Source organism: Plectrocnemia conspersa, unplaced genomic scaffold (genome assembly GCF_051122295.1).
Source record: "Plectrocnemia conspersa isolate PC_06_02 unplaced genomic scaffold, ASM5112229v1 ptg000008l, whole genome shotgun sequence".
Lineage (NCBI taxonomy): Eukaryota > Metazoa > Arthropoda > Insecta > Trichoptera > Polycentropodidae > Plectrocnemia > Plectrocnemia conspersa.
The window spans coordinates 1,731,482-1,756,686 of NW_028277172.1; the positions used below are offsets into that span (position 1 = coordinate 1,731,482).

Here is a 25,205-nt window from a genome sequence, read left to right on the forward strand (position 1 = left end):
ATATATGTAAATTCTCATCAAGTTCATGATAAAGTTTTTCATATTAATGATTATTATTATTTTAATTGATGTATTTATCTAATACATCCTTAAAAAAATTAAACAAAAGAAAAATGATTTTTTTAAACATATTTTCTATTGTTTTTTTACTATAAAGTTGGTCGGTTTTTAAAAATCATTTTTTTTTTGATAATTTTTAAAATTCATATACACCCATCTTCCGATTTACGCGGTAGATACGTTCTTCGTAAACCCCCCCCCATAAACGGAAAGCGTAGTGCGTATGTCTCAGACTAGTAACTCTGAGGTTGCGGGTTCGAGCCTCTGCAGCAGCACTCGAATTTTTTATTTATAAAAATGCTTTACTATTAAAAAAAAACTGGCCCCAGCTGCAGTGACATATATTGATTATAAATTGTATATAGCACATAATAATTTATAATTAATAATATAGTAATTATGTCTGATTGACTTACGCAGTATATACACCTTTGCCCGTTGTAACCCATTGGGCTTACACCTGTCAGGTTACAACTGAATTTAATAAAAATAAAAATAAATAAATAAGATAGGTTCCATTACATAAAAAACCGCGTAAATACAGACATTGATTTAATATTCAATTTAAAGATGCGTTCCGAAAGTTTAGTGGCAATTTTATGTCGTTTTTAAGTACTGAGTCGTAATTGTAATTGTAAAAATATGTTTTGTAAAAGTTTTGCTTAATATAAACGATGACTGACACTGAATGGACCACCACAATAACCCTCATAATGTTCAGATAGAAAAAAACGATCCTTTAAAAATAAAGGAATACGTAGACAATGCAATTACTTTATTTTGTGCATTACGTTTGCGCAAACAATACGCCATTAGGCGAAAGAAAAAGTAACGTTACCATTCAACCCTTTGAAATGTCCATCTATGTAACAAATCACTCTCTAAATGCATGGACATGTGTATTTTGTTACTCAAAATAAACGAGCGCAATAATTCATTGTATGATCTCTAAATGATTGTGATTCATTTGAGACGTTCCCAACCTACTATACAAGGAACACCTAGACGATCGATCACGATCATGTTCTGCTACCAGAGACATCATTACCGAGGACATCATTTCTCCGCCAGCTTCTCCACCAACGCTCGGAGAAAAACAATACTCTTCCATAATAATTTGTTTCAATATATATATATATATATATATATATATATATATATATATATATATATATATATATATAATACGGAATAAATTGTTACCAGCTTAGTGGCGTCTATTTCTGGTTTCAAAGTCACACCTCCTCGGACCCAATAACCCGAAAATTCTTTTAGAATATCATATATCTGTGGTTTATTTAATAAACGAGCATTTTTTTAAACTTTTCTTTGTGTATCGTAAATTCGAAGCAGCATCTAAATATTATTTTTAAAATGAATTGCAATTTTTTATAGTAGTCCCTCGAATTTTTAAAAAAAATCAGTGTAGATAGTAAAAAACATTTACATAAATGAATAAATAAAGTGCTGTATTTTTAGTACAAAACTTTCATCTCCCATTTATTGGACCTACTGATAATTTATTTAGATTTAATCTGAATATATTAATAAAATACTAAAGTAACTAACCGCAGCCAATTTATAGTCGATATTCATACACTAAAATTTTTACTATATACGAGCAAATATTCTTCATAAAATAAATACGAGTTGGGTTAAAAATATAAAAAAAATACGTGCTATTCGCCATTTATTGAGTTTTTATTTAACAGTATTGACAACGCATTCTGGGACGCTTGACAATTTCATTATCTTAAATTGGAAGTTTTTGTATTAAATTTTGCGTCACAGATATAATAAAGTATAGTGAAGATGTTCAAATGTGCATAAAATTCTTTATGAATGGTCTAAACGTTCCCAAGAGGTCCGTAAAGACTTCAAAGATGAAATGGTAGTCTATCAAATCAACCATCCATGAAAATGTGAAAAATCTTAAGAGCATTGTGCTTAATAATGGGTGCGATTTACAAGAGGATATGCATTTAAATAAATACTTTGTTCCATTAAATGAATTGTTTGTGCATTACAATAAATTTATACATTACAACAAATACGATATTTCATTATTATTAAGTTGTCAATTGTTCCACATATATACTTATAAATTTGCCATTAAGCTTCTCAGAAAAAATTATAACTAGTAGGAAAATATGCAAATTTTCAAGACATTGATTTGGCTTTAAATATATTTAGTCTACATTGAAAAGAAACCGCAAGCTTGATCAATAAATTGATCTTTATCCTGAAGTTACGTATTAAACATTTAAATGAGTAGTAATCAACCAGAAAAGCAAAGTCGCATAAGCAATCTAGATTTTTTATATCAGGAACAATTTTATCGATTATACTTAAAAACCGTTCTAATGTTTTTCTACGACTCAACCATCTCACTTCTGTATAGAAAATAAAATCAGCATATTCAATTTTTTCAAGAAATTGTTCAAATTATCTATGATTAAGGGCACGAGATTTTATAAAATTAACTGTAGAAATCACAACTTTCATAACATGTTCAAACCCTAATTTATTAAGCACAAGCTTTCTTGATGAATTATGTAATGAAATTGTATCAATTGGCTTTCCAAATATTGTTGGAATAAAGTCACCGATCCAGAATTATTTCCTATCATAGAAAGAGCTGACATTTTCTTTAAATCTATTTAAAATTTGGAACACTGTTACAGAAGCTAAATTAACATATCACTGCCTTTCATTTGATCTGTTAATGAACTCATTTCAATCAACTCTTCACACTCGTGTGTTATTCCACGTGCAAATATTAATAACTGGGCCGTGAAAGTGACATCAGTTGATACATCATCAGACATTAATATGATTCTCCTTTCCACAGTCATTCGGTTTAACTGGATATTTTCAAAACATTTGGCAAATTCCGGTCAAATCATATAACAGATAGCTTTAACATCTCCTCCGAGTATAAAACGGTTTCTAAGTTGTTTTATTATTTCTGAATGTTCTTCTAGCTTATACTTGAGAGAACTGTATATACTCGCAATTTTATTGGGGTATTTCTTTGATTTGATAGTAATTATTGTGTTTTGTACATGTTCTGTTTATATTTTAATATCTTCATTACGGTAAATATTTTGTTTTATTATAATACCACTTCTTCCCTTTGCACGGTTACTGGAGTGATAAGCATAATATAATTAATATGCTTTAAATCTGCATATTGTTTCTCATGTAGCATATGTTTCAGATATATTGTTCATTCCTAAGTCTGTCTGAAGTTCATTGCGTTTATGCATGAGTCCATTGGCATTCCAAGCCATTATTTATTGACTATGCATGACTGATTTTTGAGTGGAACAGTTTTCGATTGTCGATACATGGATTTTTTATATGTCAAATGATTAAATCATCATATAATTTCACTAGTGCAAATATAAAGGGTGTTTTTTTTTATGTATACAACTTTTAAATTAAATAAAACACATAATACTCGTAGTACATTAGTGTTTAAATATGATTTCAGGCATATGCGCACTACGGCTGGCTCAAATAAAACGCAATCTGAAAGTCAAATATCGACAATAACGCGGCGAATGTTGGCTTACAAGTCACCCATCACTAGCGACTTCATATTTATTCACAGAAAATAATCCAAATGTGTTAAATCACACGATCTTGGAGGACAATTCATAGATCGATTACTCCAAAGTATGCGCTCATATGAACGTTTTCTTCAATAAATTGATTTTGACAAGTTGCGCCGTCTTATTGAAACCAAAGCTCTTTCACGTTAAATCTATTCAATTTAAGAACGAAAAAGTCAGTAATCATGGATCTATAGTGCTCTCCATTGACTGTAACGTTCTGGCCAGCATCATTTTTGTAGAAATATGGACCATAAAGCACACCAAACAGTGACTTTTTGTGGATGTAACTGCATCTCAATAATAGCATATGAATTTTTTTCAATTCAAATGCGGCAATTTTGCTTGTTGACGTAGCCATTCAACCAAAAATGAGCTTCATTACTGAACAAAAATTTGTGGTGAAAATGAGGATCAAGAGCAATCTCGTTTTTGGTCCATTCACCGAACGTACAACGCACACGAGTGGATCTTATAAGCACGTAAACCAAGATCTTTCTTTAAAATATTCATAAAGCGGATGGACACAGCCCAAATTGCTGTGCATTCCGGCCCTATTCAATACTACGCTTCTTCAGTGCGCAATGTACGACGTCTCTGCGGATGCGTATTATCAATTAGTGTATGCGTGGTTATTAAAACAAATCTCTAAAAAAAACACCCCTCAAATCTACCGGTGAAAATGTATTCCAATATAATTGTATTGAAACGCTAATGAAAGAATATTTTTACTGATAATACGCATAATTGAAAATTTTGTTAATAAAGGTAACATAAGAGACATGTTTGTAACCTTATGTAAAAAAATCCCTATTCTTGAGTAGCTATGGTTTATGTGTCCAAACATATGATAAATAGGGACAGATTTCCAGAATAGAGGTTTAAATATTTTTGAATTTTAGAAAAGAGTATTAGTTGACTCTATTTATAAACAATTAATAAACACCTGTGCGTGCCGCGTACTGACGTCATAAACGATGACGTCAGTACTTTTAACTTTTAAATTCAAATACATATTTCTCGGCAGATAATGAACTGTATTTTTATAAATAAGTTCCATTGGAATTGTCGCTATTTAGTGCATTTTATCATTTTTTTTGATAATATTCTTTAGCTATTTTGTTTTACTAGAATTAAAAAATCGTAGACATGTGTAATGAGCGCAGATCACCATTTAATTACTGTGGTATTATAGGATAAAATATATATACATTGAAAAACGATATCCATACCTTACCGATATGTTTGCTTTACAATATATCATTTATGTAGAAGAAGATTTCGTGTCATCTGTCTTTTTCTTGCCGTTGTTGTGTTTGTACAGTGAATTGACTTTCTATTCATCACTTTTCAGGAAACGAAGCGTCCCTCGAAAGAGATGCAGGTGACCATAGCCAGGCAGCTGGGCCTCGAGCCGACCACCGTGGGCAACTTCTTCATGAACGCGCGCCGCCGCTCGATGGACAAGTGGAAGGATGACGACGCGCCGTCTCAGGACGAGCACCAGCAGATGTCGCCGCTGGACGACAACGGGATGATGCTGCACGACGACGGGTCCGAGCTGGACGCTGACGACCCGGACCAGCACGGCGACCTGGACGGCGAGCACAGCGACGGCCTCTTGTGACACCAGGCCGCTGGCCAGCTAGGCCAGTCGCCGCAGCTAACGCAATTTGCCCAGCCCGTCGACAGACATCTGCTCGTACTCTGATTGCGGTAGTCCCTTTTTAGTTTCGTTATGTCGGCCCTGATCAAGATTATACACTGTGTATGCGTGTGTATGTATGTACAATTTGGATTACTGCTAAAGCATGATCTGCGGAATACTTTAGTGAAAAAATCATTGCTTTCTCAGATGTTTTTCAAAGCTTATAAACATATTGAACAAGTCATTGAAATCACTTTGCCAGCGAATGGCAATATCGATAAATAAAACAGTGCCTCTATTATTATTGAAATCTGAATCGCTTATCTTCCATGACGTGCCATTAATCAGTTGCATGTCTTTTGCTCATCTTCAATGCTATCTCTCTTGTGTTTAAAATAAACTGCCAACAATTGTGTATTACAAAATATGTTCTTCAAGCGTTTGCCTTGTTTTCATTTTCTTCAGAAGCAAACCTTTTTGTGCAATGATTATATATAAATTACACAAAGCAACACATTAATAGATCTGCGTAAAACTTTGCAGAGAGACTAATAACAGTCCACAAAATATATCTGTATCTAGTCTTCATTTTTACTGTCACTTCTACTGCCAGTTTTTAACAATTTTATATTCTAATATTTTAAGGCATAAATAATTTATATATACGTACATACATACACGCTTCTAAAACGTTTTCGTATTATGCAATCTCTGAATTTTGAGTGCGCTTTTACATATCACTTATCTCAGTCAATGAATATTATATTTTATAATACGCAAATTGCTCAATTGTAGATAAGGAAGTTTCATTGTCAAGATTATGTTAAACTACTTGCAGTGCTATTTTTTATGATCTGAATGTCTTTGGGGCTGTGGCAATTGACGACCAGACGATCGTCACTTAACGGACGTTTTGTGTAGTACGAGTGTTGTTTTTTTGATTAAATAATTAATTGAAAAAACGCAATGTGATAATATTGGACGATGATGAAGATATTTTTACTTCGGTCTGTCGGTTAGTCGAAACTGAACACTTGATAATACGTATAAGGGAGAAATGCAATACAATTGATATAAACAATCAAACAGAAATGTTTATTATAAATAATATATATTTATATAATTGTAAGTGCTTGAACTTGTTAAAAACATTGTTTAGTAAAAAAAATAAAATAAAAAGTTTTTTGTACGTAAACGCCGTCTAAAGCTGAAGAATAAAATCTATTTATCAATAAGCTTATAAGGTTGTAACCGATGGAGCTGATTTATTTTTTAACTTTTAACCAAAGATGATGAAACCAAAATTAGTCTGTAAGGTATTTATTATTTATTGTGATTTTTTAATTGTGAAGCAATCTGCGCCGTTTAAAATGACGTTTCAGTATTTTTCTTACTTCAACATGACGATATAATATATAGAAAATTATGTTTCTCCAGAAAATATTTAATTAAAGATCTGCAATAGAATGCTTTAATATATTACTGAGACGTTATTATTAGTTTTAACTGAACAGTTTAAACATTGGACATGAATTCATTTTTAAACTAGGTTTTAAAATGTAAATTTTTAACATTAGAACATCTTTCTATTGTATGTAGATCAAATTTTACATTTGCTGCTATATGACGACCACAAAACATGTGTTGTGCAATTTGTAAATATTATATTTATAGATAATATCGCGAAAAGTGGTATGTTTATTTTAAACAGTAAATATACCAATTTTCGCGATATAGCCTATATTAAAATGTACTTAATTTATTTATTAATTTATTTATTTACACTCGAGAAAGATTGCGCTGATTATATTTATTAACTTGTTGGTTGAGAATTGACTTTATAACTGCAAATATAATAGTAACGGCTTAAATAATGGTGGTGCATTAATTTTGAAGAATATGTTGTAAATTCAAATATGAATAACTTACTATTCACAATTGTATGCACTGCTTTTTGTAAGATAAAATATATAAAAAGAAACGCATTTTCATCATATAAGACTGACTCAATGTCGATAATAGTGTGTGGAAGAAAATCTTAATTCATTGTATAGAAAAATAATGATAAAGCAATTTGAAGTGAGAATTGTTAGAGTCCACTTGATAATTGTATTTTTTTCAAGTATATGTTCTAAAAATTCTAGTCTTACTAGTCAAGGTTTAGTTTGTAAACTAGTCATTTTGTGTGAATATAAAAAGATCGAGGTTTTTCATTTATTTATTTATTATTATTATTAATTTAAAAAGATGCATTCCGTATTGATATTTTTGATCTCATAACTAGTCATACCATAAAAAGTCATTTTTTTAGTGTTTAGTAGTGAACGCGGTTCACGATACAATAAAGCTTTAAACGCAAACTAAAGTTGTTGTATCACACTTAGTTATCATGGTATTTTTTAACGCAATACTAAATGTGGCGTAGTTAAACAACAGGTGTACTATGATTACGTATATGTTGCTCTCTAAATATAAATTTAATTTGTAATTATAATTTCATGTGAACAAAACTGATCTACGCCACATTTTGTATTTATATCAAAACAATATTTTTTAGCAAACATTTACTATATACAATAAAGACATTTTAACTTTAATGTAAATGATATTGTAAATTATTAATATGTATTCAAAATGATACGCATCGTTTCCGTTGTGACTGCTTTATGATTTACACATTGTTAATATATAAATTATTAAGCAGTACTTAAAAATAAAAATTAAATAAAAAAAAACTATCAGAGAATGTCAAAATATATTTTGTATATAATAATAGATTTAGGATTAATTTAATTTGTACGAAGGTGACGATTGCTCAAAATGTTCAAAACATTACTTTAAAACTCAATTGTGCAATAAAATTGATTTTTAATAAATATGTAAAGTGATTTGTTTCTTATTGTATTAATATAAACAAAAAATCATTGAATTGTACATAAAAATATTATACTCGAAGTTCTAAATTTGCCTTTGATTAATTTTATTGTTGAACAATTTGAGCAGATCGTCATTTCTGGTAAGATTTTTAGTACACGATTTGTAAATGATATTTTTCAATGACGCTTTTCAAACGAGGCAAAATAATAAAACGGATATAAAAAAATAAGTCAGAACGCAGGACGATGGTGAATTGTAAAAAAATAATAGTCATTAGATAAAGTGAAAGTTAAATTATTATTATTATTATGATTATTATTATTGCAAAGTAATGTTAATTTAATTTATTGTAATCACTAGTCAATATAAATTATTGAGGAAAAAACGGACAATTGTGTAAGTAAAAAAAAGATGACACATAATAAATATTATTGATCAAAATGTTTGAAATGAAAATAATAATAAAAAAATATATAAAAAATAATTACAGCGAGTTTTATTTTTTATTTTATATCATAATAAATAAGGATTTATTAAACCATGATATAAAAATATATACATGATTTTTCTATATTAAATAATTAAATTAAATTAATAACAGTATTTCATAAATATATATTTTAAATAGTTGTTTATTTTAAGTCAATATAAAAACATATGATTAATAATAAAAAATATTTACGTACAAATATTTTATATTTTTTTATACAAATATTATCATATTATATAACTATAAAATGGTGAAAATCTCGGCATATATTTATATTTATTTACTTACAAAAATACAATACAATTGCCATAAAAGCGTTTACATAATAAAATTTAATATATACAAAATGATATTGTATTTATAATATAAAAATGAAAACTATATATTGTCTATTACATATATAATGAATCCCAATATATTTCATACACGTATATATTTAATATTATTTATAATGGGCTAAAATAATTTATTATTGAATATTTTTTAATGATATAATGTACGAACTGGCACAATTTAAATTCATCAATTTGATATTTATCTGTAATTTAAGGAAAATCGAAGAAAACCTTGGAATAAATTTGAGATGATCGATCGAAATCATAATAATTTAATAATCACTATAGATGATCTTCCATATATCATATAAATTTTAAACCTAAAGCATCAGATAGTATAAGAATCTATCGTGCTGGTAATTTCTATAAAATATACATTGGACAAAATAACCATAGAATTTCTGAAAAAACAATTTCTAAAACAAAAAAACGCGAAGCTTCTTGTGAAGAGCGCAACATCAATTTGACACAACTAAAACATAACCTAAAATTGAAAATTCAATTGTAATAAACAATAGAGAAATTTATTTAAAAAAAGGTAAAAATGAATGACTTACAATAATTTATTAACTATTTTAATAAAGCTGTATGTTTTAGGTTTATTTTTTACGTTTTACGTTTTATATTTTTTGTTTTTTTTTTATTGTTCACAATTGAAGGAGTCAATCGGTAAGCCTCTAAGTACTCCCGCCCCAGCAATTTAAATTGCAAAATTAAACTAGATTTAATTATGGAAAACAATAAACTTTTGCCAAGTTTGTAGCATACTAGAGATATTTTTTATCGACTTGACTCGTTTTAAATTAATTTTAACGAACCGTGAGATCAGGACAATCTAAGAAAACATTTTATATAATAATTAAATCACTAATTTTAATCTGCTAGATAAGATAGAAAAAAAAATTAAGGTACATTTAAGATTTTAAAAAGTAATTGCGAAAAAATATACCTAAGACAAAAAATTTAAATTTCTGATAAAAAAAATGGACCACAAAAATTCAATAACCGCAACATAAGCTACAATTTAAAATACAAATATAGTAAATACTAGAGAAACAATTATAATAAAATTAAAAAAAATAAGTCATACATATAAGAGACTATTAAAAATTATTTTTAATAATTGGTTTACTTCTTTTAAATCAAGCTGTATATTTATTTTTCTTATTTTTTTACTCACTCACAATCCTGTAATAAAATAAATAGATCCTTTATAATAAAAGTTATTTTTATTAATTCGAGAAATCAATCACTGGTCCCCACGTACTCCGACCCTAGCAATTTAAATTGCGAAATTATTTCAGCTTTAATTGAACGAAACGGAAAACATTTAAAAAAGGTTGTAACATTAGTTTGTACTAACGTCAAAAAAGATAAGATTAAGACACCGCACAAGATGAAAAACCCCCAAAATCGGTAATTAAAACGTTAATAAATGAGAAAAGAAAAATGTGCGATATTCTCTCCTGCAGTACCACGATAAATTTCGTTAAAAATACTTATTTATTTTATTGCATGTTCAGGGTAAAAACAATGCATATTAACAAAATACATTAAAAACAATTACAGAAACAATAATAAATAGATCATATTACGTGTACCATCTGCGAGTACCTGGATGAAAACAAATCAATACTATCCGACAGAGGAATTGCCCAATACTAATGTTCTTGTATGCGGTACTTTAACCAATGAGGTCGGAATAGCGTAGTCCGTAGGTTCTAGACTGGTAACCTAGAGGTTGCGGGCTCAAATTTTTATTTATTAAAATGCGCTATTAATAAAAATTGATCCAAGTTTCAAAATTATATCTATTAATTATAAATTAAAATACACATAATAATAAATAATTATTTTTATATATGCCATTAATTCTCAGACTGAAAAATTTGGTGGAATTATTTTTTGTATATATTTTTGTCAAATTTGTACATATTTGGATCATTGTAACGTATTGGGCTTACGCATGTCAGGTTTGAACATAAGATAAAAAATACGTGCAAAAGCAACCAGTGGTAATTAGATGGCGCAAAAAAATTAAGTTTTTTTAAAACCTGCGAATTATATGTATATTCCCTACCAGCAGTAAGAAAAAGTGCTTTCTCAAGTATACTTGTCGATGCGACTCAAGTGAATCGTATCACAGTATACCTTAAAAGAATTTTGTGATAAATAAAAATGAATAATATTTATATTACCTTTTTTAGCCTTTTCCATCGCATTATTTGCCAATCAGACTAGAGAAGCATACTCGAGAGTACCGCGCACTAGGTTATACAAGGCACACAGTCCCCTCGAGCTCCTTAATTGATGCGCGTATAAGAATATATTTATTGCATTTTTTCTATATGCTGATGGAATTTTCTTAAAATAGAACACTCTTATCAGTTACCACTTCTGTGCGACGTGTAGCACATTGATATCAAATATTTGCTGACGTTCGGCCTTCTTATTTATTTCGTTGCTATGAGAGCAACAAAAAAACAAAAATTGTTACTATGTCGGAGCATTGAAAGCATTATTTGTTTATTAGTAACGTTCATTTAAATAATTTTAATTTATTATTATTATAGCTTACAATCAATAAATGTCATTAAACACGACTTAACTCCATTTTTTTATTCGTGAGATAAGGAATATTCAGGAAAAACCAATTTGTGATGCTCTATAATATTCGTATCTAGGTCTTTCAGGTATTAGTCACTGTATTATGTAATAATGCTTTATTCAATAATTCAGTATTTTGTAGTGAAGATGAGATGCAAGTAACATATGTTAAATATTTTATAATGATATTCTAATAATACCAACATTAAAGCCGAAATAAAATTACTATATTGTTTGTAAATACTTTTTCAATTCAACTACACAAATAAAAAAAACTAATGAATAAAAATAATTCAATAAATAGAAGGGGTAATATTAAATTGTGTTTTCATCATGTTACGTATTACAGCGATAGCAACAATCTGTTAGCTACAATGCATACTGAAATTTAAAGTGTGTGTCTGTGTATTCATATTGTATATGTTCGTCTCTTTCTGTCGCACATAGCCCGCTCGCGCAGAATCAAACTGGTGGCCGCACGTGACCGCATTTGAGAGTAGATGATCTGGAGCATCTGATGTGCAAGGGCGAAAGTAGTTTTCCATGCAATGGAGAAAAGCGAGACGAAGCTATGGAGCTGATAGTAAGTGAGAAAGGGACGGAGATACAAAATCAATTTATTGCTCCGTGACGTCACGTGCTACGCCTGCGCTAGGACACTTTTCCCGGACGGGTGTTGCCATACGTTCGGGTTGTGGTTCGGAAAATTATGGGAAAACCAAACGCAGTTCAAAAAAATTTAATGGATAAACATCCATATGTTTTTATTGATCATAAACTCAATCTAATTGTTTATTATATTAAAAAATATATGGAATCTATTTTCTATAATAAAAACTATTTACCAAAAATATAAAGTAAATAGATTTTTGTGTAAAATTACTATTTTGTTTTTGCGAAATCTATTGTTTATGATAATTATCTATTTTAATTTTAAAAATGTATGACTATGTTATAAAACATAATTTTTAGTTCATTCAAGTATTTTGTTAAACAAAAATAGAGACTTTAAGAAACTAGAGACTAAATTGTACAATAACCACAAAAGTTTGAGACACGTCTATATAAATATTAATGTACACATTGCTTAAACTATCCTTTGTAATTTAAAAACGGTCACCCAAACCCGAGTCACCTTAAAATTTCAGTTGGATTTGAGTGGGGCTAAACATTAACGTGATTGGCTCTCAATTTACTGTCTTTCCCATTCTCCAAGGAATCTCAAAGAACCATTATAATGTATATGAGACTTTGACACATCACCAGTAACTATCACTTGATTGACAAATATTCTAAAAAAATAATGTTAACATGTGTAAAGATATACTAAAAATTAACTAATGGCCAAAATTATAAATAGCTTTATAGGGAATGTCAATGGATTAGGGCAAATAACTGAACTTTTGGTACCATGTATACTTAAAAATAAAAATGATACATTTTTTCATGCTGTTTTAACTTAACAATAACACTAAAACCGGCAGTCGTTAACAAAATGCTTTTATTATATAACTAAGTTTTATTGTAGCATATGTATCGATTAGTAGTATCTTTGAAATCGGTGTGTAGTGTATGTCGTATTTATTATATACGATATCAGCTGGCTTAAAAGGTCGGTCGATGAAAATGATATTCTCCCGTCGACCTACTCTAATTTCAGTGTCACTTTAAGTTATACTTTTTTGTAAAACTGTCAATATACTCACCATAAAACAAATAATATGTATTTTACCATTTAAGAAAAATCTATTCCAATTAAATATTTTTTTGTAAAATCAATGTAATGTTTCATTTTTAAAAAGAGCACGACCAGAAACATAAAAATACTGTATGGCGTTATAGATTTACGAAAATGTCAGCAATAATTTGCGAAGGATAAATTTGAACATTTTAAACTGATACTAAAATACGTTAAAAAATATTAAATATAAAGTAAAATACTTTGGATTAGAAAATTCCAAATGGCCTTTTTTCCAGAAACTTAAAACGCAAAAATTTGCTTTTTTATATTGCTAACATATGTGTAAAAGGCTGTCTTTCAATTGCATTTTATAATAGATTTTATTATGGTATATTTTATTTTTAAATGTAGAAAAAAATCTTTATTTAACAAGTATTTTTCAAGCATTATAAAACACATTACACAAGGATAAAATTGAAAGTTAAGGATAGACAACAATTTGGCATCTGGCCAACTCTTCAAATCGTGTGCCATCAGATTAACATATTTTTAAATCAATGCATTTTTTTAGATAATATTATGAAAGGGTAAAACAAGACTTGTTTAGTATTTCAATTCAAAAGATTTTTCCTATCATCACAATTTAAGGTATATAAGATATTCAATAATCTTGTACTGTTTGATTTAGAGTTAATATAACTTTATTAACTCGATATATTATAAGAACGGCACTATAGAAAATAGAGTAATACCTATACAAACAATTATTAAAAGAAAAATTCAACAAATGCTTGCTCGGTGTGGAGTAACTCATGTAACTATTTTTAAAAAATATAAGTAATCATAAATAAATATATATGTATAATTTACAATACATACTTTATACTAAGAACTAACCATATATTCTCAAACTTAATTGACTCATCGCCCACTTTGCAACAAAAAAATTTTTCATCGCCCACTTTTAGAAAACTTTCTATCTCATTTAATATTAAATTATAAACTTCGCAATGCTCGTATATTTTTTAAATTCACTAAAATATTATTGAAACTTGTGCTATTTTAGAACATCAAATAGCAAGTTTAAAAATAAAACAACCTTAAAGAAAGAAAATATTTTTTTGCTATTTATATAGAGCTACTTATAAAATTAAAAGTGATTTTTTTATAATAATGTTACCTATTTATATTAAATATTTGCTACTTATATGAATAAGAAATGCAAAAAATATATTACAGCGCCGATTTCTAAAAAATCCTAAAACTCATTTTAAATTATGCAAAAGGTGTTTATTTAAATATAAATACAAAAAATATCTATAACATTTTCGCACAGCATTATTTTTTAAACGAAATACTTTTTGCCCACTTTTCGATCGCCCTCCATGGCTTCTCCATCGCCCACCCGTAGGTCTATTGAACGATCAAATAAAATTGTTATTATGCCATCAAAAAATATTTTGCGTCACCACATTAACCTTAAATATTAAATACTAATTAATTTTAATATAATTATAAAATACCAAAGCGAATTTAATTGGTTTAGGTTTTGAGCTAAATGTATCTGAATATTTTTACCCAAACTAATCTTTTTCATTTAAATTTAAGAATAAAACTGTTATTCATAGATTTTTACTTTAATTTAAACCACTAAATTCTTTTCATAAATTTGTAATAAAAATAGTTACTGTCAAATTGAGTTTTATAAACAATTTAGAACAGCGTGTAATTTTAAACTCTTGTCTTGATTTAAAAATTTAATTTTTATTAAATTAACTGCTGGCAGTAAATTTCTGGCAGTGAATTGCGGGCAATAAATTTTCCTAGACTTAAAATATAATGTATTTTATAAAACTATTGAAGTTTCCCATATTTTTTTACGTGTACTTTTAATTAAAATAGAATAATGATTTTTTATAATAACGTTAACATTAAATACAAATTATATTTGTTGGTTGATTAATTATAAAGTAAAAAATGTTAATTAAACGGTGTTTTTTCCTTTATATCTTATAAGTGATCATTATGCAAAATAAAAAGATACGTAGAGGTGTTATAATTTTTTAGGAAATTTGACTACTACTAGTTTCATCCCTAAAATATCTAAAAAAGGGTACATAATGAATTGCACAGAAAACAATACACAAAATAAAAGTACATACAAAATTTACACATACAAAGAATCACACAAAAAAATATGCAGCCAAATTGCACATGTAGAATAAGTTTCACACTGAAGTAATTTTAATGGTTTCTATGACTTTCTAAATTATTTTAATTAATTCTATGACTCTATATTCTTATTATTATATTTCGCTTTCTGTGTCATTATCTAGTAATGATTTTTTTTATTTTAAAAACTTTCTCAAGATGGTTGAAAAATACAATGGCTCATTGTTTTTTACCTCTTGCCTAATTTCCATTTATCGTTCTGAATTGCGGCATAGGTGTTTTTAATCTTTTTCTGCGATTCATAAAGATCTGTATTTGCTGTTAAATTATTTATTATTTCTTCCCTCATTTTCCGATTATTATTTTGAATATTTTAATCTTTTGGTTCTTTTGTTTTTTTCCATTTATTAGTTATTTATTTATATTGTGTAGTTTTAGAGCTCCCATAACTCTGCTAGGATTTTAATCAAATATTTAGAAGCAAGACATAAATCTAGTTGGTGCAACTCTGGGGATTATTCTAAAAAATGTTTTATCGTAAGTTAATATATGTATATGTATTTTAATACTTGCTAAAGCCATTTTTATTCACGCGATGTCTCTCAAACACAAAGAAATGAATTATATTATCAATATATTTACAATTGAATTTTCTATTCAAGAGTAGTATTCTGACCTTATGTTGTATGATATAGAAGCTGATAACCCAAAAATAAAAATTAGCAATTAGGAATGATGATAATTATCTGTTATTTAAATACGACAAGGATGTCATATTTGGAAACAAAACTAGCGTGTTTGGTCAGCTGTATATATGACAAGCTTAGATTTGTAATTTTTATCTTGCATGTATTTATTTTATTTTGTAAAAAAATAATATGGATATATAAAACATATTACAAGAATGAGTTACAAATATAACCCTCTAATATATTTTGGTAAAAATTGTTTGCATTTCAAAGAAGCATGATTTATATTAAAAAAATTAAGAGATATTGACATGAAAATAAAATTAAGTTCCTACCTGCTTTCTTTTTTGTTCTAATACTAGGTGTTTCGAAACAATAAGCTCTTTTATTGTTTCGTATACTCTCTTGAAATCCAAGAAAATTGCTATAATGATATTGTTTGCATCCTTGGACAACAACCAATCATTTATCACTACTTGTAATGCAGTCTAAGTGAAATATTTTTCTCTGAATCCCGATTGTTGTTCACACAGTTTTTTTTAAACATTAAAACTGGTTTTTGTGAACAACAATTAATTTATGTTTTAAACACTATATTCACCAATTGGTATTCAAAAGTTTTCTATACCAGTGTCATAAAGGAGCAAAAATAATGTTCTAATTCACTTATTGTAATATTTTATTATTTTCATTTGTTGTCTCTAATAAATATTTGAATTAATTATTTACAGTCGAAACAACGTCTAGCGTTCGGCCTCCGTTCACAAATCCCACTCTGATTCTCCTTTTTACCAGTGGGTCGGGCCTATTTATACAGTTACATAAAAATTGAGAAATATCCTACGATAACATAAACAATAATATAATAATATATATAAAAGGATATTTAAGTGATAACATTATCTGTATATTTATAACACCTCCCCCGTTAAGAGTAAACATACGAGTGGCGTTTTGTTTACGAAAAATATAATACATGTTAACAATTATTATCACTGGTCAATCTATGCCACAATTCGAGTTATCCATTTGTCTGTTGTAATGTACAAAATTTAGAATTGTAGGTGAATGTATGAGTTGTGTGTGTGTGGTAAGTTATTTTATTGTGAAAACATATATATATACACTGCAGCTGTCATTAGCCTACAGTTGTTTAAATATCTTGATAACGTATATTGAACGGACTACTTTTGAATGGTTCGTCTCGAGGTTTGATTACTCGGACTACTTGGAATGGTTCATCTCGAAGTTTGATAACTCGGACTACTTGGAATGGTTCATCTCGAAGTTTGATAACTCGGACTACTTAAAATTTATACATGAAATATATATATAGTAATAAAAAGAGAATATCATCCTTAACTTCGTAGGTTCTGAATGAATTTGAATCGTTAATGAGCTATTTTTACTCTATCCGTATGGACTTTAATTATTTTGTTTTTTATTTTAATTGTAATATTTAATGGGTTGTTTACTTTTACAACTTCGTATGGTCCATTAAAATTGGGTGATAACTTTTTTGATCTATTTAATCTTGTTGCGTTATTGGTTAGATATACTTGGTCGCCTACTTTAAATGTTCGTAACCTTTTGTCAATGTTAAAATTTTCTTTTGTTTTTGCCTTTGCTTTAATTAAATTTTCTCTAGCCATTTCTCGCGATTTACATAATTTTAATTTTAAATTATCGGCGAAGGAATCATAAGTATATTTGAATTCAGTTTTGGTTAAGGTTGACGGCAAGTTTGGTGAATTACCAAAGATTAATTCGAATGGTGTGAACTTCGTTGCAGTGTGTGGAGTAGTATTATAACTGAATATAGCGAAGGGAATCCAAAGATCCCAATCTGTTTGTTCTGGAGAAATATAATGCTTGAGATAGTCCTTAAGGGTACTATGACTTCTCTCTAAAGCTCCATTGGATTCTGGGTGATATGCTGAAGTTTGGATTTGCCGTATTTTAAATAATTTTGAGACTTCTTTTAGAATATTGGAAGTAAATTCTTTACCTTGATCGGTAAGAATTGAATTTGGAACGCCGTACTGGCATATGAAATTGCTAGTAAATGTCCTTGCGATTGTTTCGGCTTCATGATTTGGTATTGGATATGCTTGTGTATACTTTGTCAAATCGTCTTGTAGTGTTAGGATATATTTATTGCCATCCTCGGTTAGGGGTAATGGTCCTACTATGTCTAATGCGATTTTTTCAAATGCACATTCGCTAGTTGTGGTTATTTCAATGGGTTGCTTAATCTTTTGACGGTATACTTTGTTTGACTGACAAGATTCGCATTGTTTCACATAATTTGCGATGTCTTTGTGCATATTTTGCCATTTAAATTTAAACTTTATTTTATTTAGCATCCTATTATAACCTGCATGTCCTCCTATAATAGAGTCATGATATTCTTTTAAGATTTCATGGATTTGATCATGTTTGGGTACAATTATTTTATTTTTGTCATTGGGAATACTGATTTCTTTATATCTGTTGGGTATCTGGTTATCTTTTGTTATATTAAGAAATACTAATTTGTTAGCTATCGGATCTATATTTATTCGTGATAATGCATCAGCATTGCAATTTTGTTTTCCTTTTTTATATGAAATAGTATAATCAAATTCTTCAAGTTTGAGACGCCATCTTACAAGTCGTGAACTTGGATCTTTGCAGTTCATTAACCAGACTAATGGGCGATGATCCGTAATTATTTGGAAAGTTCGTCCGTATAGATATGGACGAAAATGTTGACATGCCCATACTATTGCGAGTAATTCCTTTTCAGTCGTGGAATAATTTATTTCTGCTTTGTTGAGTGTGCGAGAAGCATAAGCTATCGGAAGATCTTTGGTTAGGGTTCCTTGAGATAAGATTGCCCCTATAGCAGAATTTGAAGCGTCAGTTGTCAGGGTGAAAGGAATTGTAAAGTCGGGATATTGCAATATAGGTTCGTTAATTAATGCGTTTTTAAGTGTCTCAAAAGCGTCTTCTTGTTCGTTTGTCCATTTAAATAATACGTCCTTTTTTAATAAGATAGTTAGTTTTTGTGAGACTTTAGAAAAGTTGAGAATAAATTTTCGATAGTATCCTACTAATCCTAGGAATGATTTGATATCTTTAACGTTTTGCGGTTTAGGATAATTCTTTATACAAGATATTTTAGAAGGATCAGGCTTGACGCCGTTTTGAGTAATGACGTGTCCTAAATATGCTACCTCATGGCGCATAAACTCGCATTTATCTGCTTGTAGTTTTAAATTATGTTTATCTAGTCGTTTAAAGATTTCGCGAAGTTTGTTCGTATGGTCAGTTATAGAATTTGCGAAAATCACGATATCATCCAGATACACAAAACATTTAATGCCTTGCAATCCAGTTAGTACACTGTTCATTAATCGTTGAAAAGTCGCTGGTGCGTTTTTTAATCCAAAAGGCATACGTGAAAATTGATAATGACCCGTTGGGGTTGAAAATGCCGTTTTATCTGAATCTTTGTCATTCATTGGAATTTGGTGAAATCCTGAAGCGAGATCTAGGGTTGTGAAGTATTTTGAATGTCCTAGCTGATCTAGTATTTCACTTATGTTGGGTAAGGGGAATGCGTCACCTACAGTTACGTTATTTAATTTGCGGTAGTCTATCACGATCCGCCATTTTTTAGTTCCAGAAGCATCCATTTTCTTGGGGACTACCCATAGTGGAGCTGACCATGGAGAAGATGAGGGTTTTATAATATTTTGGTCTAACATCTCTGTAATTTGTTTGTCAACTTCTTTTTTATGTACCTCGGGGTATCGGTATGACTTAGTGTAGATGGGGATTTGCGATGTTATCGGTATCTCGTGGGAAATCGTGTTTGTTTTGGATAATGGATCATCTTTTAAATGAAATACACGATTAAATTCAGAACATAGTGATATAATAGAATGGGATTCCTCTTTATTAAGATGTGCGACTCGAAGTTGTTGCACTACTCTATCGTTACGTGTTATATCTATTTTGTCACTTTTTTGAAAATAAAGGAAACTTTTAGTTTCGTCGAATGGTTCTAGAATTATGTTAGTATTTGTCAGCTTTACTTCTTTATCACTACAATTAAGTATTGTAGCATAAGCTTGGGATTTTTCATTTACAGAAGTAATGGCTCGCGACAAATAGACATCAGGGAGTAATTCTGTTTCAGGCAAGATTCCTGTTTTTATTTCCGGATTTAAGACATTTAATAAAACTATTGTTTCAGTTCTAGGGTTTAACGTAACTTGTTTATCAGAATAATGGTGTAGAATATTTAGTCTCTTATCTCTAACGAGTAGGTAATTATTTTCGTAATCTATTATTGCCTTGTTTGATTTTAAGAAATCGTTTCCTAATATTCCGTCCAAGGGAATGTTTGTTTGATTAGGTGCGATAATATGAGCTTTATGACGAATTATATATTCATCGAAAGGGAAAGTCAGTTTGATAACTCCTAATGTTTTTGTTGGGTTATCAGAATTATCTATACCACGTAGGGTTACTTTTATTGATTCGTCGACTATATCTTCACTTTCTAATGAGTTTAATTTTACGATTGATATATCCGCTCCGGTATCGATAAGAAATTTAAGAGGTCTATCTGCTTGATAACAATCTAAAGTTACAAAAGCGGTTGTATTTTTCAATGTTAATATTCTGCCTTCAATGGTTTTTATATTCCGGGACACGGCAGCTGTCTCGGAATTCCTGGAGTTTAAATGATCGCGACTTTGATTAGATTGATTTTTACCGTATTTTTCATTGTTATATATTCTAATTCTACATTCGTCAATCGTGTGGTTATTCCTTTTACAATAACGACAGAATTTTGATGGATTTTTACTCGCGCTAAATTGGTTTATTTTTCGTTCCTCTTTAATATTTATGTTATTGTAGTTATTTTGGTATCTTGGAAATCGGTTATTATTATTTCGACATGTAGAAGCATTATGTCCGCGTCGTTTGCAAATGTTACATATTAAGGGTGAACTGATATGCATTTCTCTGAATGCGGTTAGAAACTTTTCTTCTTCTAATGCTGTATTAGAAGCTTCTGAAAGAGTTTTAGGTTTCGTAAGTCTAACAGGAGTTGAGAGTTCCGGATTTAATCCGAATATGAAAGTATTTAAGGCACTATCTTCTATTTGTTTAATACGTCCAAATATTTCCTTTTTATCTATAACTGATAGCCTTATCGATCCTATTAAATTGTTAGTACAGATTTCTACTTTTTGGATGAAATTTATGACTGGTTCTCCTGGTTTTTGTTTACAATTTCTAAGTTCGTATTCTAGTTGTGATGAATGTTTATTTTCTCCGAACGAGGAGATTAAAAACTCTTTAAATTCTTCGTAAGAATCATATTGAAAATTCGCTATGGAATATTTAGCTTTGCCTGTGACATTATGAATTATGTATTTTAGTAAAATTGGTTTTAGTTCTAAGGAACAGAGGTTTATCGCTGTGTCACAGTCGTTAATAAAAGGATAGAGATCTTTTTGACTTCCATCGTATGTAGGTACGAATTTCATAAGTGTATCGAGAGAGAGATTGATCGATCCATTTTTGGAGTTGTTAGTAACTATTGGAGATGTTGGAATAGACATTTTTGATTATGTGGTTATGTATGTGTGTTATGTGTAGTTTAATATGAGATCAGAATGTATCGGTATGTAAATAATTTGGACAACCCGAAAATATAGCAAAGATAGACTCACAGTACTACGACGTTCTTGAACATCTTGTCTGGTGTGATGAGATCTTGCTGGATTCAGGGGTAGAACTTCCTTCGTCGTTGCGTTCGCTCAATCAGGGAATCTTCCGTCTGCCGAGTCTGCTGCTGTCGCGGCTTTTGCTCGTGCGGAATGTAGTCTTCTGAGGGGCTGTGCTGGTATGAAGGTCTTCGTTTTCTGAGTCTGCTGCTGTCGCGGCTCTTGCTCGAACGAGGTTTCTTCTGGGAAGTTGTTGATTCTCTCTACGTATTTCGTTTGAAATCGAAGGCTGCTCGTCTCGGGAGTTTCCTTCACGCAGATGTCCGTATGGCTGCTTTACTCGTCTTTGTATGGAAATCGAAGGTTTTACGTCTTCTATCAACTTGGTGGTGGACCCACAGGCGATGTTGATTTTCAGTCGTTTGATCTTCTTTGAGATTTCTTGACTTGACGATTTAAGTGAATTTTTGTTCGGGTCCCGGCTGAAAGACTGGAAAGTCTAACTCCGTAGTTTCAGGAGATGCACTTCTGTTGTTCCTTCTTCAGTTGGAGTGTCGGGATCCCATCCGCTGCCACCAATTTTATTTTTGTCATGAAGGAGCAAAAATAATGTTCTAATTCACTTATTGTAAAATCTTATTATTTTCATTTGTTGTCTCTAATAAATATTTGAATTAATTATTTACAGTCGAAACAACGTCTAGCGTTCGGCCTCCGTTCACAAATCCCACTCTGATTCTCCTTTTTACCAGTGGGTCGGGCCTATTTATACAGTTACATAAAAATTGAGAAATATCCTACGATAACATAAACAATAATATAATAATATATATAAAAGGATATTTAAGTGATAACATTATCTGTATATTTATAACACCAGTTCGAAAAGCTTAGTCTTCCTCAGTCGTCTTTTTTGTCCACATTGAGGAGTTTGTCTGCTCGATGTTGACGTGCTGTTGCACCCACGTTTCATGCTTAGCAGCAAAACGTTTTGTAGCACGTTTTCGATCACGATGTATGTCTTTATTGCAAACATACCATAGAGCATTCACAAAGTTTCGTAACACTTCATTTATTTATTTTTATTGTGGCACTGTCTGTAACATTCTCAGATCTGTATGCCTTAGACTCACTCTAGTTTTAGGATTTGATTGTTTGGAGTACTCATATAGTTGTGTATTGGTAGTTTGGAGTTTCTTCCCATATGTCAATATAGCTTTCTATATTTTATTTCAAGTTTTTCTTTTTTTATGTTCCTTTCACCGCAGTTAGCTGTCCAGGATCATGCCAAAGTAAGTATCTAAATAGGATAGTGTTATATTTTTATTAATAATATGTACTGATTTTAATTCATTCAGCTTTATTTTCCATTTTTTGCTACAATTGGTGATCCTATCAGTGTCTTGTTTTTATGACTGCCAGAATTGCTGTATCATCCGTGAATATTGCAACTGTGGCATTATTTTTTTTAGAAAATCATACGTATGAAACAAATAGAGTATCGGCCCTAAGACGCCTACTTGTGGGACGCCAGCACTTATTTATTTTAATTCAGAATATTCGTTATTTGGCTTAATTCTAAATAATCTGTTGGAAATGTACGACTTAAGAAATGATTCTTCATATTGCTTTGTTAGTATACTGTTAAGTTTTTGAATTAAGCCTTTATGCCATACTTTATCAAAAGCTTATGCAACTTTTAAGAACATAGCCGAAAAAATACATATTCTATTAACCTTATCAATTGTGAAATGTGAATTTTGAAACCCAAACTAATGATCAAGAATGGCTTTTTTCCTCTCTTTTATGGGTTACATACAACACGAGTTTTTCGAATACTTTAGATGTATTGGTAAAATTAATATAGGTTTAATGGTTGTCCTGATTTGAGAATCAATATTACACATGTTTTAATCTGAAAACTGCGCTAATTAAATATGTTAGTTTAACTATTGTTTTTATTAGAAGCTTTTTTATAACTTTGCCAGTTATTAAGTCGCACAGATTGTTTTGTGAAACATTAAAATCTTTTAATTGTTTGATTACTACTTCTTCCGTCACCTTTTTCATGTTAATTGGTCTGATTTCTTCAACCTTTTCAATATTTTTTATTTTATTTTTAGGTATAATAGTAGCAATCTTCAAATTATCAGATATATAGTATGTACTAAATAATGTAATTTGGTTCATAATATTTTCCATGCTTCTTTAATTATATTTACATCCAATTCATCAGTACTGGTTCCACTTTTTTTTTGTGAATTTATTCTAAAGGTGATGATTTAAATTCTCCAAATTTTACATTAAATGTTTCATTATTGTATTGTAATAATTTATTAAACTGAGGTATTGAATTCACAATCTTATCTATACTCTCAATGTAGTATCATATAATGATCTTTATATACATATAATATTGTATTTCCATCAATCTACATATTATGATTAATTTATTTTTTAATTGGTTTCCACATTTTCCACATATTGGTATTTTTTTTAATTTTCGCTATTAACTTTTTATACCATTATTTTAAAAGGCCATGCTTTAACTGCCATATTTCTACATTGTTGATATATTTTATATTTTTCACTTAAACTTTTTGTTTTTATTATTTGACATATTTTATATGATCCATCTATTCTCTTTCAAATATTTTTAACACCATCATTAATTTTGGGTTGAATCGATATTAAGTTAGAAAAATTTACACTGCCTTTTTATTGTACTATACACGATATTTTTATAAATATTGTTCCATATTATATTAACATCCATGTTATCTTCATTTCAGTAACATTTTCGTAATTCTATCCATAATTTGTTAAAATCTATTTTTTCAATTATCTCATTATTTGTTTTTAACGTAAATGGTCAATGATTCTTGGAGCTATTTTCACTTTACATTCTACTCTTTTACTATTAGAAAAAATTATAATTGTACTTGAGTTATTAATTTCCCTTATATTTTCATCTACACACTTTGTCGTAATCTAAATATATTTTCCAATTTTTCTATTTTTGAACCATAAAAATCTACACATTTGTTCCAATTAAAATTACGATCTCTAATAAATTTAGATTACATTTGAAGATGCTGTACAAAAAACATGGGAGTTTTTTCCACGATATGTTTAATCATTATTTTTTTTAAATAATATATTATATATAATAATATATTATATATCAGTATAAAACCAGCTGTATGTCTGGAATTAGAATCGTATCTAATCATAAATATAATCCTTAATATTTAATTAATGTTCTTAAATATAATTTGTGATATGTGTTTCTGTTAATCC

The 25,205-nt window shown here is 29.3% G+C and overlaps 1 protein-coding gene across 4 annotated transcripts in view; it reads left to right on the plus strand.

Moving 5' to 3' along the window:
* onecut (homeobox protein onecut) overlaps positions 1 to 8,607 on the plus strand; it is a 38,563-nt gene extending 29,956 nt beyond the window's left edge. For 2 of the 4 annotated variants that reach the window (XM_088190730.1, XM_088190732.1), the window contains exon 4: positions 5,032 to 8,607. In XM_088190730.1, the coding sequence (XP_088046856.1) occupies positions 5,032 to 5,304 (273 nt within the window). In that variant the 3' untranslated portion in view covers positions 5,305 to 8,607. The remainder of the gene's footprint in view (positions 1 to 5,031) is intronic. The other 2 variants (XM_088190733.1, XM_088190734.1) reach the window with 1 other exon arrangement.
* The last annotated feature ends 16,598 nt before the right edge of the window (positions 8,608 to 25,205 follow it).